The sequence below is a fragment of the Silene latifolia genome, chromosome Y, assembly GCF_048544455.1.
Source record: "Silene latifolia isolate original U9 population chromosome Y, ASM4854445v1, whole genome shotgun sequence".
NCBI classification, from domain to species: Eukaryota; Viridiplantae; Streptophyta; class Magnoliopsida; order Caryophyllales; family Caryophyllaceae; genus Silene; species Silene latifolia.
The window spans coordinates 245,094,535-245,108,485 of NC_133538.1; the positions used below are offsets into that span (position 1 = coordinate 245,094,535).

The 13,951-nt window shown below is 36.1% G+C and overlaps 1 protein-coding gene and 1 long non-coding RNA gene across 2 annotated transcripts; one reads left to right on the forward strand and one right to left on the reverse strand.

Moving 5' to 3' along the window:
• Positions 1–483: 483 nt before the first annotated feature.
• Positions 484–3,016, forward strand: LOC141633643 (uncharacterized). The gene is made up of 3 exons (XR_012538423.1): positions 484–803; positions 1,706–1,810; positions 2,851–3,016. It is a non-coding gene; the product is annotated as an uncharacterized LOC141633643 (long non-coding RNA).
• A 9,342-nt stretch (positions 3,017–12,358) lies between these two features.
• LOC141630383 (uncharacterized) lies at positions 12,359–13,090 on the reverse strand. Its single transcript, XM_074443213.1, has one exon. The coding sequence runs from the start codon at positions 13,088–13,090 to the stop codon at positions 12,359–12,361; it is 732 nt and encodes a 243-aa protein (XP_074299314.1).
• Between the last annotated feature and the right edge of the window lie 861 nt (positions 13,091–13,951).

The following is a 13,951-nucleotide window of genomic DNA, read 5'->3' on the forward strand; positions in this document are numbered from 1 at the left end:
AACTGGCAAAATCGTCATAAGATGTTATACTAATCGTGTTGGAAATATTGGTATATAAGGTAACAGTGATAATGATCATAAACTTAGATATCAATCGAATCACGAAGAGCACGCTTTCCTTAAGTGTATTTCAACCCTATTTCATGCCTTGGTTACACGAAATCCCTTGTAGAATAAGACGGTTGAGGCCCTCTTCATCTAGGCAAAGATAAAGAGAATACTTCATGGAGTTTTATAATTTTCTTTGCACACAAATTCTCATTTGTGACGGATGCTATCCGTCACAAGGTAAAGACGGGTCGAATAGTATCACTTTACAAGGAAATGGGTCGAATATACAACCAAGTGGCTGGTTTGTTTATTATTTGTAACTTTTATAGGTGTGTAGGGAGTATTATTATATTATGTAGGTAGTACGCTACATCAACACTTTTTTCACATTTGCGTCATACCTTCTTTCTTCTTTCTTCTTTTTTTTTTTTTTGTTTTCCTGTGAACTTCTCTCTTCTTCTACACAGTTTCATTTTGATTTTTAAAACCAAACAACTCCCTCTTTCTAAAAACCCTAAAATCTCACAATCTTCATCTCCCTCTTCCAACTAATTCACTCCCAAATCGTCATCTAAAATTGCACAAATACAACAACAACAACAACAACAACAACAACAACAACAACAACAACAACAACAACAACAACAACAACAACAACAACAAAATCAGAAATGGAAGAGGAGGCAGCTACTTTGACGGTTTAGAGGAGCAAATTTATGTTTTCGAGAACGATGATGGTGTATTGTTTGACGGTAATTGATTACTTTATTGGGTTTTTGTTTTATTTATGTTAAAAAGTTTGAATTTTTTGTGTTTTTTTTATTACTTTAATTTGATTATTGTGTTGGGGTTTTTTTATTTATTTAAAAAGTTTCGGTCTCTATGTCATTTTTTAACTCAAAGTTCATAAATTTAGTAGGATTTTGTTTGATTTATTTTTAAAAGTTTAAATCTTTTGTTTTTTGATGTAGAGATCTGGGTTGTTATGGCAAAATATGAGGTTTCTATCCAAATTAGAGAGGCTTGGAGTCATAATTCAGGGGAGAAATTTGTTTTTATTTGTTTCAATTTGATCATTTTGTATTTCCACATGATTGATCATCAAAAAATATATTTGCAGCTTGAACATGTGAGGAAGATGGTACGATTTTCATATCTATGTATGTAGGAGTATGCAGTGATAACACTGATATCTGAAATGGTAACATAGTTAGAGTGTATTGTCATCTTAGAAACTGTTATAAGATGTTACCATATTCAGAATGTTACTATTATATTTTTGTTGACATGAAAACATATATGAACTAAGATGGTGACATTGGGGTCGTTTTAGAAATGTTATCGTAATGTAACCATTGTATTATGTTTATTTCGATTTGAACGAATCTTATAATGACAATATACATGACCAACTCCACTGACAATTGAGTTTGTATACAAATGTTACCACCTTATTTTGGAGATGTAACAATTTATGAGATGTTTTAATTTGCCTTAAAGTCTCTTAAGATGAAAACATATAACAGCACAAATGGTGATATGAGTATTTGTGTAGAATGTTATCATCTTAAAAAACATATAAGAACAAGTTTGAGTGTGTTGTCATGTTAGGAGATGTAATAAAATGTTATCATATTTGGTCTAAAATGTGTAGGTCCGTAGATTGAAATGGATGCCGACGATGAGGAAGATTGAGTTGATCTCCCGCATACATAGCCAAATGGCAATGGAGCTTATGAAACACATACTGACAATGAAGGTAACATTTTTATACCAAACTCATGTCACTGTGTGTATTTATATATGTTATCACTATAAGACTATTCCTTCAAAGCAAATGATGGTAACATTGGAAGTGACTGTCAAATCAAACATCTCGGAAAATTATTACATTTCCAACTAAAGGTGATAACAAATTTAACACAAACTCATATGTCAACATGTTTATTCAAATGTGTTATTATTAAAGATCATTTAATTTCAAAATAACATATTGTATAATTGTTACATTTCAGATTAAGATGATATCATTTAAGTGTTACAATATATTTGTTTGGATTTGAATGAATCTCATAATGATAACATATATGAAGACAAATGATAACATTAGAGTCTGTGTAGAATGTTATCATCTTTGTAAGTAGATGTAACAAGTTTACAGCATGTTCATTGATTTGAATAAATTTTATAATGATAACATATATGAAGAAACATGGTGACATATGAACTTGTGTTAAAATGTTACTATAGGTAAATGCAACCATTTTATAGAATATGTGAATTTTTTTAAAAGATTCTTAAAATGGGAACATATATGACTAAAAATGGTATCAAACTATCAACGTGTATTTGTGTAGCATTGTTATCATCTTAGACATAAATGTAACCATTATACAATATGTTTGTTTGAATTTGAATGTAGTTTATAACTATAACATATATAAATAAACATGGTGACATCTCAGTTTGTGTAGAAATGTTACCATCTTTGTTTGGAAATGTAACCATTTCAAATCTCTTAAAATGAAAACATATCGTACTACCATTGGCGACATGAGGACCTGGAAGTTTGGAACCATGGTAAGGAAGACAACATAAGTTAGTAAATGTAACCATTTTACAATTTGATATATGACAAAAATGGTTACATTTTGGTCTGTGTGGAATGAATCAGCAATGTTGCATATAAGTTCATCTTCAAATGTTTTAATATTAGTTAGAATGTGTCGTTGTCATATGTTTATTGGTGTTAAAATAAATGCAATATAATAGTAACATATTGATACTCATGCTCTGCAGAAATTCGTATGCAACCGCAGCTGATAAACGTGGCTAGAATAAAGTGCATTAGATCTCAAGTACCACCTTCGGTACACCCGTGCTATAGTGAAGAAGGGAGCAACTAACTTGGGCGGTCCTCCAAAAGGTGGCAGTGCAGCCAAGTAAAAATAAGGATGATGGCAGACGTCATTTGATGACTTTGTTATGTATTAATGTCAGTTGTTTGTAATAATTAAGACATATGTTTAGTACTTGATAGTTGTTTTGAAGATATGTTAATTTTGGAAACAATTTTAGTCCCTCATGATGTCGGGATCTAAGATAATGTTTGTTTTGTGTGCACGTTATTATAAAATAACATCATTGATGTCTATTTTAGTTAGATTGTAATTGTACAACTAGATGATACCATTCTAACTATTCACTGGTTACATTAAATGTTAATGTTTAAACATTTTAAGTTTATATGCTGACAATGTGTCCATATTTACCCAACACAGAGACATCGGCTATGTTAGTGGCATATTCAACAAAACGTCATATCTCACTTTTGGGGTGGAAAACGTTTTGGGTAGTACATGCTATGTAGTGCTGCAAGGTTGTTATAACATCGTGAACGTACATTTTGTAATCAGAAGTGCTTAAATTGTTACAATTTTACATTAGTATGTCACCAGTTTAACTAAATATGTTACCATTTCACATAAGTATGTCATCAGTTAACTAACATACATTTTGTAATTTAAATGTTATAATTTGTTATAATTTTAGTAATCACCTATTCATTAAGAATTATAACATATTTAGACGTTTATGGTGACATATTTAATATTGTTAAGAAGAAATGTGCACATTTAATTTAAATAAATAGTAATGCCATTTTATAATGAGGTGGTCACAAAACAAACTATCTCTTAGATCCCTGAGACATGAGAGACTATAATTATGTTCCAAAATAACATATCCTATAACCAACCATCAAGTACTAAACATAAGTCTTATTACAAACTAACAGTTAAACATATCATAGTCCATAAATTGCCCATGTCCCCTTCTTTACTTTTTCTTAGCAACACCCTATTTGTGAGGACCGCCTAAGTTTGTTGCTTCATGTTTCTCTCTAGCACGGGTGTACTCAAGACTGTACTTGGTGTCTAACGGTGCATTCTCAGTGGCGGTAGTTGTACCTCCTCGCAATTTCCCAATGCCGATGTCCTCTAGCATGATGCCCAAGTTAAATGAGGGTGGATGTTGTTGTTAGCTCGGTTGACTTTCTCTTTGAGGTCTGACAACATTTCAAACAAGGTTACATTTCGATACTAAACTGGTAACATTTATAACACAAATCATATGTCACCATGTTTTTCATAATTGTTATTATAACATTCATTCACACATTCTAACTAATATGTCAACATTTCAAACATGGTTACATTTTGATCTAAAGTGGTAACATTTTTAACACAAATCATATGTCATCATGTTTATGCATAGATGTTATCATTGTTACATTCATTCACACATATTAACTTATATGGCAACATTTAAAACACGGTTACATTTCGAGAGTAAGGTAGTTACAATTTTAACACAAACCATATGTCACCATGTTTATCTTGGATGTTATCATTCATTATAACATTCATTCAAATCCAAACAAACATAGTGTATAATGGTTACATTTCGTTCTAAGGTGACAACATTGCTACAAAAAACCCCATGTCACATTTTTTGTCATATGTGTTTCCATTTTAAGAGGTTTTGACGTAAAACCAATTAACTCGTATAATAGTTACATTTTCCGCTAAGGTGGTAGCATTTTCTTATGTCACCATGCTTATTCATAGATGTTATCATCATAACATTCATTCACACATTCTAACTAATAGACAATATTTCAAACAGGGTTACATTTCGATACTAAGGTGGTAACAATTTGAACATAAATCATATGTCACCATGTTTATTCATATATAATGTGCAACACACTTAAACATAAGTACATTTCTCAACTAAGGTGGTCATATTTTCAACAATAACACATATGTCACCATATTTACTCATTTATGTTAAAATCTTAAGATTTATTTTAATCAAAACAAACATTTCTATAATGTTCAACACACTTAAGCATATGTACATTTCTCGCTAAGTTGGTCACATTTTAAACACCAACACATATGTGACCATGTTTACTCATTTATGTTAATAGGTTAAGATTCAGTTTAAACGCAAGGAAACATAAATATAATGTGGAACACACTCAAACATAGGTATATTTCTCAGTTAAGGTGGTCACATTTTGAACACTAACATATATGTCACCATATTTACTGATTTATGTTAACAAATTAAGATTCATCTTAAACTCAAACAAACATAAATAAAATGTGCAACACGCTCAAACATAGGTACATTTTAAAGATATGAAAGATATGAAATATGTTATGGCCACATTTATAAATTCAATTGATCACATTTTGCAGATAAGAATTTCACATATATATTAACAGGGTCACATTTTACACATAAAAAAATGTCACCATGTGATAATTATAGCTGTTACCCTGTTAATGTTAGTTCAAATCACCCAAATTGGTCACTTTTTGCGGATAACAATCTCACGTATATATTAACAGGATCACATTTCTGCATAAATTGGTCACAATTTCCAAATGTCACTATGTCATTGATGATATGTTATGATGTTATCACAAATGCAAACAAGTTTACTAATTTACCATCTAATACCCACATTGGTCACATTTTACAGCTAACAAACATGACAGGGTCACATTTATCGTTAAAGTGGTCACTTTTTGCGATAAAATGGTCACATATATAGCTTACCATCTGCCGTGCTCCTCTCTTCCTTGCTTATCTTCTTTGCACCAAGAAATGCGGCCATTTTCACCACTTTATTCATCACCTCTGCCTAACCACCATCACCACTGCCTTCCTCCTCAGCACTGCCTTCCTTCTCCTCCTCACCACTGTCTCCCTTCTCCTCCTCATCACTGCCTCCCTCCTCATCAGTGTCTTCTGTATCCACTGAGATGTCGTCTGACGCATCACTTTCTTCCCTTTCATCTGTTTCCATCGGCTCTCTAAATGAAACCCCTAACATTTTACCAACAAAAACACGTCTAATTAGTTCATTTTACCAACAAAAACAAATTCAATAACCCTAATCTCAACAAATATGACAAAATTGACTACCATTACAATTTTCAAAACAAAACCCGACTTCAGCTGACATTATTGCATACTAAAAAACACTAACAAAACCAGATCTGAACTTTATTTCCCATTACACTAATGATACCATCTTTAATAACAAAACCTGATCTGATTTTAAATACATTAAACATACCATCCTTTAGAAAATTAAAATCACCATGTTCAACAACTGCATTTTTTAAATCTACTCATGCATACACGGTTCATCTACAATATTTAACAATAAAAACCATATTTTTACCATATCTTTTCTGACAAAACATTCAACAACAAACAACATTCAACAAATTCAATAATATCATACCTTCCATATTTTTCTTCGGGGGGTGTCCTCCTCGCCATTTGTTTCTTGCCCATCGAATATTCAATTATTGAAGAGATTAAGTTGATGGACGGAGCTTTCGAAGCTGTAAGATTGAGAAAATGGCGATTTTTAATGGCAAAATGTCTATTATTGTAGATGATACAGTGAGAGTGATGAGAGAGTGTGAAAAAAAATGGTGTTTACTGAGAGTGATGAGAGATGAGAGAAGTTGAGGTTGAATTATTGTTCTGACAGTAGACGAAATATGGGGAGCTCCCCATTTCTTTATTATTTTTTCTTTTGCTTTCCCAACATGCAATATATTAAATAATAAGTTACACATGGCCCACTAGTATCCACATTACTCAATTTGGTATCGATTTGGCCCGTCTTCACCTTGTGACGGATATACTCCGTCACAAGAGAGACTAATTGTTCTTTGTATACCAAAATATGATATTTCATATGTGTAATTAATGTTGTAAGGATTGGGATTCTACTTTGAATCGTTTGGGTCCTGTGAAATTGGATCGTGAGATCGGTTTGTAGGATCGTACGATCCTATGTTTCTCGCTAGTTTAGGCATGATTGATGGAAGGGATCTCAAAAATATGTAAATTAACTATAAAATACATAAATGAGTATTAATTATATAATTATAAAAGACACTATAGTGTTTTTAAACAAAACAATTGATAATTCAACCGCTAATGTCACCATTGGTAGTTCACAACAACTAAGGACCAAAATGTTGAAAAAAATAGTGAAAGGGACAATTATAGTCTCCGACAACATACTAATATCAACACTAGTTATCAAAGCTTATTGTTGAAAAAATAGTGACAGAGACAATTGGTGTAACAACCGCGAATTTCGCATTTTAACATTTTTAATTTATTTAACCCTTCAATTTCCTTATTTTATATTTTCAAATTACTTAATTTAATTAATTATAAATTTAAGCCTAAGTTTTATAAAATTATATTTCTACGGCATAATTTATATAAGAATATATATATTTTAGTCAAATAATAATAGTAACGGTAATATTAATAATAATAAAGTTCCGTCTTAAATTATAGTAGGTTTATGACGAAATTCCGTCTAGCAAAGACCGTCACATTTTCACATGTGAGACTAATTTATTTCCGACCTATCCCGTATCGACAACACATTACTCACCTTTTTCACCTAACTAAATTAATAATATTTTACTCTCTCTCACCCTCACAATATTTTTCGGACCAATCCCCAAGCAAGAGCCATGTTTCCCCCTTTCCTTCTTTTTTTTTTTCGAAATACTGCAACAACATACAGCAGCACACCTTCTTAAATCTCCATTAAAACTCGGCCTACAAACTGAGATTTCATCCTCTTTTCTCAACCTTTTTCGCTAATTCCCGCGCCATTAGCTTCCCCTTCTCGTCCTCCTACTCTGTATATAAGAAAGACGCCAACTTTTCCCTGTTTCTGTTCGGCCGTCCCTATCATGGCTCGAAAATACGTGCTAATCTCGTGTTTTTTGATGTCTAGGTGCAAGCTTGGACGACTCGGAGTGGTTTGAGTCGGAATCGCGTCCATTGAAGAAGTTATAAGGTAACGGTGATAGGTTAAAACTCGGCCTACAAACTGAGATTTCATCCTCTTTTCTCAACCTTTTTCGCTAATTCCCGCGCCATTAGCTTCCCCTTCTCGTCCTCCTACTCTGTATATAAGAAAGACGCCAACTTTTCCCTGTTTCTGTTCGGCCGTCCCTATCATGGCTCGAAAATCCGTGCTAATCTCGTGTTTTGTGATGTCTAGGTGCAAGCTTGGACGACTCGGAGTGGTTTGAGTCGGAATCGCGTCCATTGAAGAAGTTATAAGGTAACGGTGATAGGTTACTCGAAAAATGTCGGGAAACTCTCCCTTCCTACTCGATTTTTACTTTTTTTATCGTAAAGTTTAAGCCTTTATGTAGTTCGTCATGTGTGTAGTTAAAAATGTGTCATTTTACACGGCTGTTTGGTTGTCTTGGACTCGTTTCAAACTTGATTCGGGTATGGGGGAAGTTATCGGGTTCACTACGTGTTTTGTGTTCATATGCTGCCGCTGTTTCCGTTTTTCTTCCTTCCTTAAACTTTCTTGGTTGACATTTGCGTAGGTTATTTGTGCCTTGAGCTTGTTTATTTCTGTCTCGAGTTTGGACAAAAATGGTGGCTGGGATTTTTGTGTTGTACAGTGACAGGTTTTGCCTCTGTCCTATGTTTGTGTACCGTGCCTGACTGCTTCAGTCCCGGTTTTGGGATGGCTTAAATAATCCCTTGAGTCTGTTTTCCTACTTGTAGCTTCATGCTAATGTCGACACTTGCATTCTCGATTTTTGCCGGTTGAAAAAATTCGGGTTTTGGACTTTTGGAGCTCGATTTTATACCGTGTCTAGTGCTACCCGATTCTCTGTTTGGGATGACAAACCCGAGCCCTGCATAATCGAAATTTGGTGACTTGTTACATGAATTATGGCCTGCAGTTTTCGTCTTGTATTACATCCTATTTCTCGTATTTGGGGATGTTTGTTTCTCGCATTATGGTCTGCAATGTCCTCCCTCTTGCGTTCCTCTTTGTCCACAGTAGAATTTTTTTTTTATGAATTATATATATATATATATATATATATATATATTGACAACAATAAACTGATTATATTAAAACTACATCATCTATCCACTAGCTAAACGAACAGACCAGAAAGGGTAAATTCTAAAGAGATGGCAAATTTCATGAACTGAATTCCGAACACCTATTGGTACTGGCTGTAACTTTGCCAGTACAGAAGATAATTTTCGACATGAAATGACAAAAGAGACGGAGGTAAAGCCCGCCAATCGGGCACGTCGAATTGCAGACAGTAGAGCTCTTGTCGATGCCACCAGTGCAGACGAAGCTCTGATATAGACCCAATCAGATTCTCCCGTAAGTGAGTCCGAAATGGAGGTGTGATAGCACTTATTCGAACTCGAATGACCGACCAGCACATATATGCAAATAGTGTCAGAGGTAATGGTGCTTGGGACGACTGCCGGTGCAGGAGATGGTACTAATGAAGCATAACCCGTTAAGGTGCACCAAGTTTCTGGAAATTTTTTATGTGAAGTGAAAAGGTAATCGGTAAGCTAGTAAATTCGCAGAGGATCCACGGGAGAGTGGTTATAAACTACATAGTTCCGGACAGTCCAAATTGCTTGCAATACACAACCAAAGTAAAGGAGAGGATTGTAAGAACCTGATGACCGACGATTGAAAAAGAATATCAAATTAGCCAACCATCTAGAAAAGGGTATCTCAGCATTTGCTTGCGTGTTAATACCAAGAGCAGAAGATTGCCATACATGCCGGGTAATAGTGCAAGATCGGAAAAGATGATCTGTAGATTCCTTAGAAGAGCCACACAACGGATAAACTAAATCGAGGGGCACCCCACGTTCATTCAATTTAGTTTTGGTTGGCACGATATTATGGGCAATTCGCCAAAAAAGCAGAGAAAACTTGGTTGAACCTGGGACTTTCCATATGCTCGACCATGGGAACTTAGGCATCAAAGATAAAGATGAAGCAAAAGATCTATGTCAAAGGTATAAGTAGCCCGTCTTGATAGAGTAGCTACCATCTTCTTTATACTTCCAGTAGAGGTAATCATCAATATCTGTAAGTGGAGGTTCCATTTCTATAATTAACTTAGCCGTAGAAGAGTCAAAATTTCGGAAGATAGCCACAGTGTTCCAGTCACCAGAGGGAAGTAACAAATTAGCTAAAGAACAAGGAGATTCTGTTGCATTTCTCTCACGTCTAACCAGAATAGAACCTTGCACCCAACGACTATCATACAAATTTATCTTTCTTCCATTTCCAATCTTCCAACAAATGCCCGAGGAAAACGCATCCACAGCGTGACAAATACCAGACCAAAGAAAAGATGGTTGTGAGACACGTGATTTTGCAGTCGGAATAGGTAGATCTCGACCATATTTAGGAATTAAGTACTTAGCAAGCAAACCCGTTGGATGTGTTTGAAGGCGCCAATAATTTTTTACGAGCATAGCTTGACTGAAAAGGAGGGTGTTCTTAATGCCTAGGCCGCCGCTATCTTTAGGCATCTGCAAAGTCTCACACTTAAGCCAATGAATAGAATGACGTTTCCAGTCATGTCTCCACCAAAAAGCGGCAATAAGAGCATCAATTTTCCGACAAATCCCAATAGGGAATGGAATAGCTGCCATCAAGTGATTAAGAGACGCAAACAAAATGGCAGTAATGACAAGGAGCTTACACGGTTGGCTAAGATGCAGTGAAGACCAAGATGTAATGCGACTCGTCAGTTTGTCAATAAAAAGATGAAAAACCTGAGAACGATTCCATGGAATGTCGATAGGAACTCCCAAGTAGGTACCAAATGAGGAGCAGCTCTGCATCTTAAGTATAGATTTTAAATGCGAGGTAAAGTCAGTGGGGGATTTGGGCTGAATTTGATAAAAGACTTTTTGAGATTTATCCTTTGTCCCAATGCGGATTCAAATTCCTTAAAAAGATCCCTTAAAGCCTAAAAGGAAGTGGGGGTGGCTTTACAGCATAAAAGGGCATCATCCGCATAGAATAGGTGTGAGATCGTTGGAGCGTACCGCGTTATTTTTAACCCCGTGAGCAAGCCCGCCTTCTCAGCTCGAGAGAGTTGACGAGATAAAACTTCCATACACATTATAAATAAATACGGGGATAACGGATCACCTTGTCGAAGGCCACATGCCGGAGTGAAGGAAGAAGACGGTTCTCCATTAATAAGAACTTGATAAGAAACGGTTGAGATACATTCCCAGATAAGATTGCGCCAGGCAGTAGGAAAACCCATCTTACGCATTATCTTCATAAGAAAACGCCATGACACCCCATCAAAAGCCTTATGCATATCTAGCTTGAGAACCACATAATAATTTGAACCTTTCTTAGTTTTGTTAACATAATGCATAATCTCGTGAGCAATGATAGAGCTATCCGACATTAGTCTTCCAGGTACAAATGCTTGCTGAGTATCCGAGATGAGAGAAGAAATAACTAGCTTGATACGGTTAGCAAGGCACTTAGAAGCAAGGCGGTATACAACGTTACATAGGCTAATAGGTCGAAACTGAGAGACCATTTCTGGCTGATCAACTTTAGGAAGAAGGACAATGTCTGTATTATTCCATTCTTTCAGCATGACGCCAGTGTTAAGAAATCGCAAGATAGCAGTAGTAACCAAACAGCCGATCTGTGGCCAAAAAACTTGGAAAAAGCGCGGTGTAATACAATCAGGACCTGGCGATTTAGAACCGTCCATGCTATGGGTACGAAGAAAATCCAGTTCCGTGAAAGGGGCAGTAAGAATTGAACAATCATCGGAAGTTAACGTAGGAAGGTCCAGTGGATTAAAGAAGGAATCATAATTATCCAACGGAAAAGCTGGATCTTAAGCTTGAGACTTTCCCAAAAGAACCTTAAAATATCCAATAATTTCCGCCTCAATTTCTGTAGCTTCAAGAAGCCACGTACCTACATAAGTGCGTAAGTCGAGTATTCGTTGCTTGGAAGTCCGTTGTTTTACTCTATTAAACGGGAAACGAGTTGGAAGGCTATCCAAAATGTTTTTGCGCAGTTTTACTCGTTGAATCCATATTGGTGCTGCTTGTTAATGTGTTGTAGTTGCTCACTTCGAAGTTCCTGATAAGCATTTGCTGTTTGACAATTAACTATAAGATCAGAGGGGCTATCCAGTTCAGCTTCAACGGATGACCAATTGATGCCATGCGATATTCGGTGCTGAATAACCCAAGAAAGAATAGCATAGCGTGCCGAAGCAAGTTTTCGTGATAAAGCATACATCGAGGAACCTGAGACCGAAGTATTTCAAGCAAGAAGACCAAGATCCGTCACTTCAGGAATGGAAAGACACCAGTTGTCCACTCGATATGGTCACTTGGAAGATTTAAAAGACGCTTGAAAATTTAGAATAATCTGAGCATGGTCAGAAACAATTATGGGTAAATGAATTACAGAAGCAGCTGAAAAAATTTGAAACCAGTCTTGCGTTGCGTAGGCACGGTCTAGCCGTTCGAAAATGCAGTCGGAGTTTCTTTGAGAATTTGTCCAAGTAAATTGAGGGCCAAAGAAAGGAACGTCAAGCAGACAGTTGTTGAGTTTCCAAGAAATAAATTCCTCCTGACCGTGTATAATATCAAAACCTCCTAGTTTGTCACCGTGTAATTCAACTTGATTAAAGTCTCCTATGATTACAAGAGGAGAGCACCCTGAAATTGTCCTTGAAATTCTTTCCCAAACAACATAGCGGTAAGCAGAAGCAAGTTCTCCATAGATAAACATGGCATACATTGATTGCTTTGTATATGGAGGAGCATCTAAAGTAAGTTTACAAAATATAAAACGTGCGTCAGTACATAAGACACTAATATCTACAGAGCCATCCCAGCACAAAAGAAGGCCTCCACTACGCCCTAATGAGTCTACCCCACAATAGTTTTGAAAGCCAAGATGACTAGTCTTCATAACAGCTATGTCAACAGAAGTATGAGTTTCTTGCAAAAACAAAATCGACGGATGAAATTTACGGATACAGTGATGAAGGTACGAAATTGTAGGATCATCCGTCTCACCTAATCCCCTACAATTCCAGCAAAAGGCAGTCATGGTTCCACTGGTGGTGAATTAAGGTCCACCACCAGACCTAAGACAAAGTCGGGGTCTTCAACGCAGGAAGATAAAACAGAAGCAGAAGAAGAGAACATTAGCGTCTGTTGTTGAAAATATCCAGAGGAAAAGGAGACTTAGCTTTAAAATGCTTGTACGGAAGTTGATACAAGACTGGGTCCTCAAACGGACAAGTCCTCTTCTTTGAAGGCCGATCCATAACATGAATATGGGGTGATTTGGGCCAGGTGTAAGAAAAACCAGAAAGGCCCAAAAAGGATAACATTAACTCAGTGTGAGTTAAATGCCAATTACCAACATCATAAGACAAATCCATAAATTTGGGCCTGTTGAATCTCTTAAATTTGGGCTTACTACAGTAATTAAAACCAATAGGTACCTTGCGTTTATAGACAAAATTTATCTTGCGGCCTGCCGTATCCACAGGATCCAAATCAGGCCCAGGCCTAACAGAAGAGCAGTCACCACCTTGGTCACGAAAAAGAAAGCCCACTTCAATGGGGTGAGTTGGTGTAGATGGCTCCGCAAGGCCCAAAGGAGGATTTATTGAAGAAGAACGAGTATTTGGGCCCAAGATAGCAGATGTGTCGTTTTCCAGGTGATTGGAGTAAGTATTAACAAATACCTGGGATGAGTAGTGGCCCTTATTTGCACAAGAAATACATCCACGTGTTGAGGTTGACTCAGAGTCAGGAAGAGGAACGAGGGACATCTGTGTTTTTATGTTACTTGAAAAGAAGCCATCTGTCTTTGGGTCCCAAGGCCCGAAGGAATCTTCTACGGTCGGCTCGTACTCTGGGCCAGGTTCCCGAATTTGAAAAGTTTTTGACCCAGAAAACT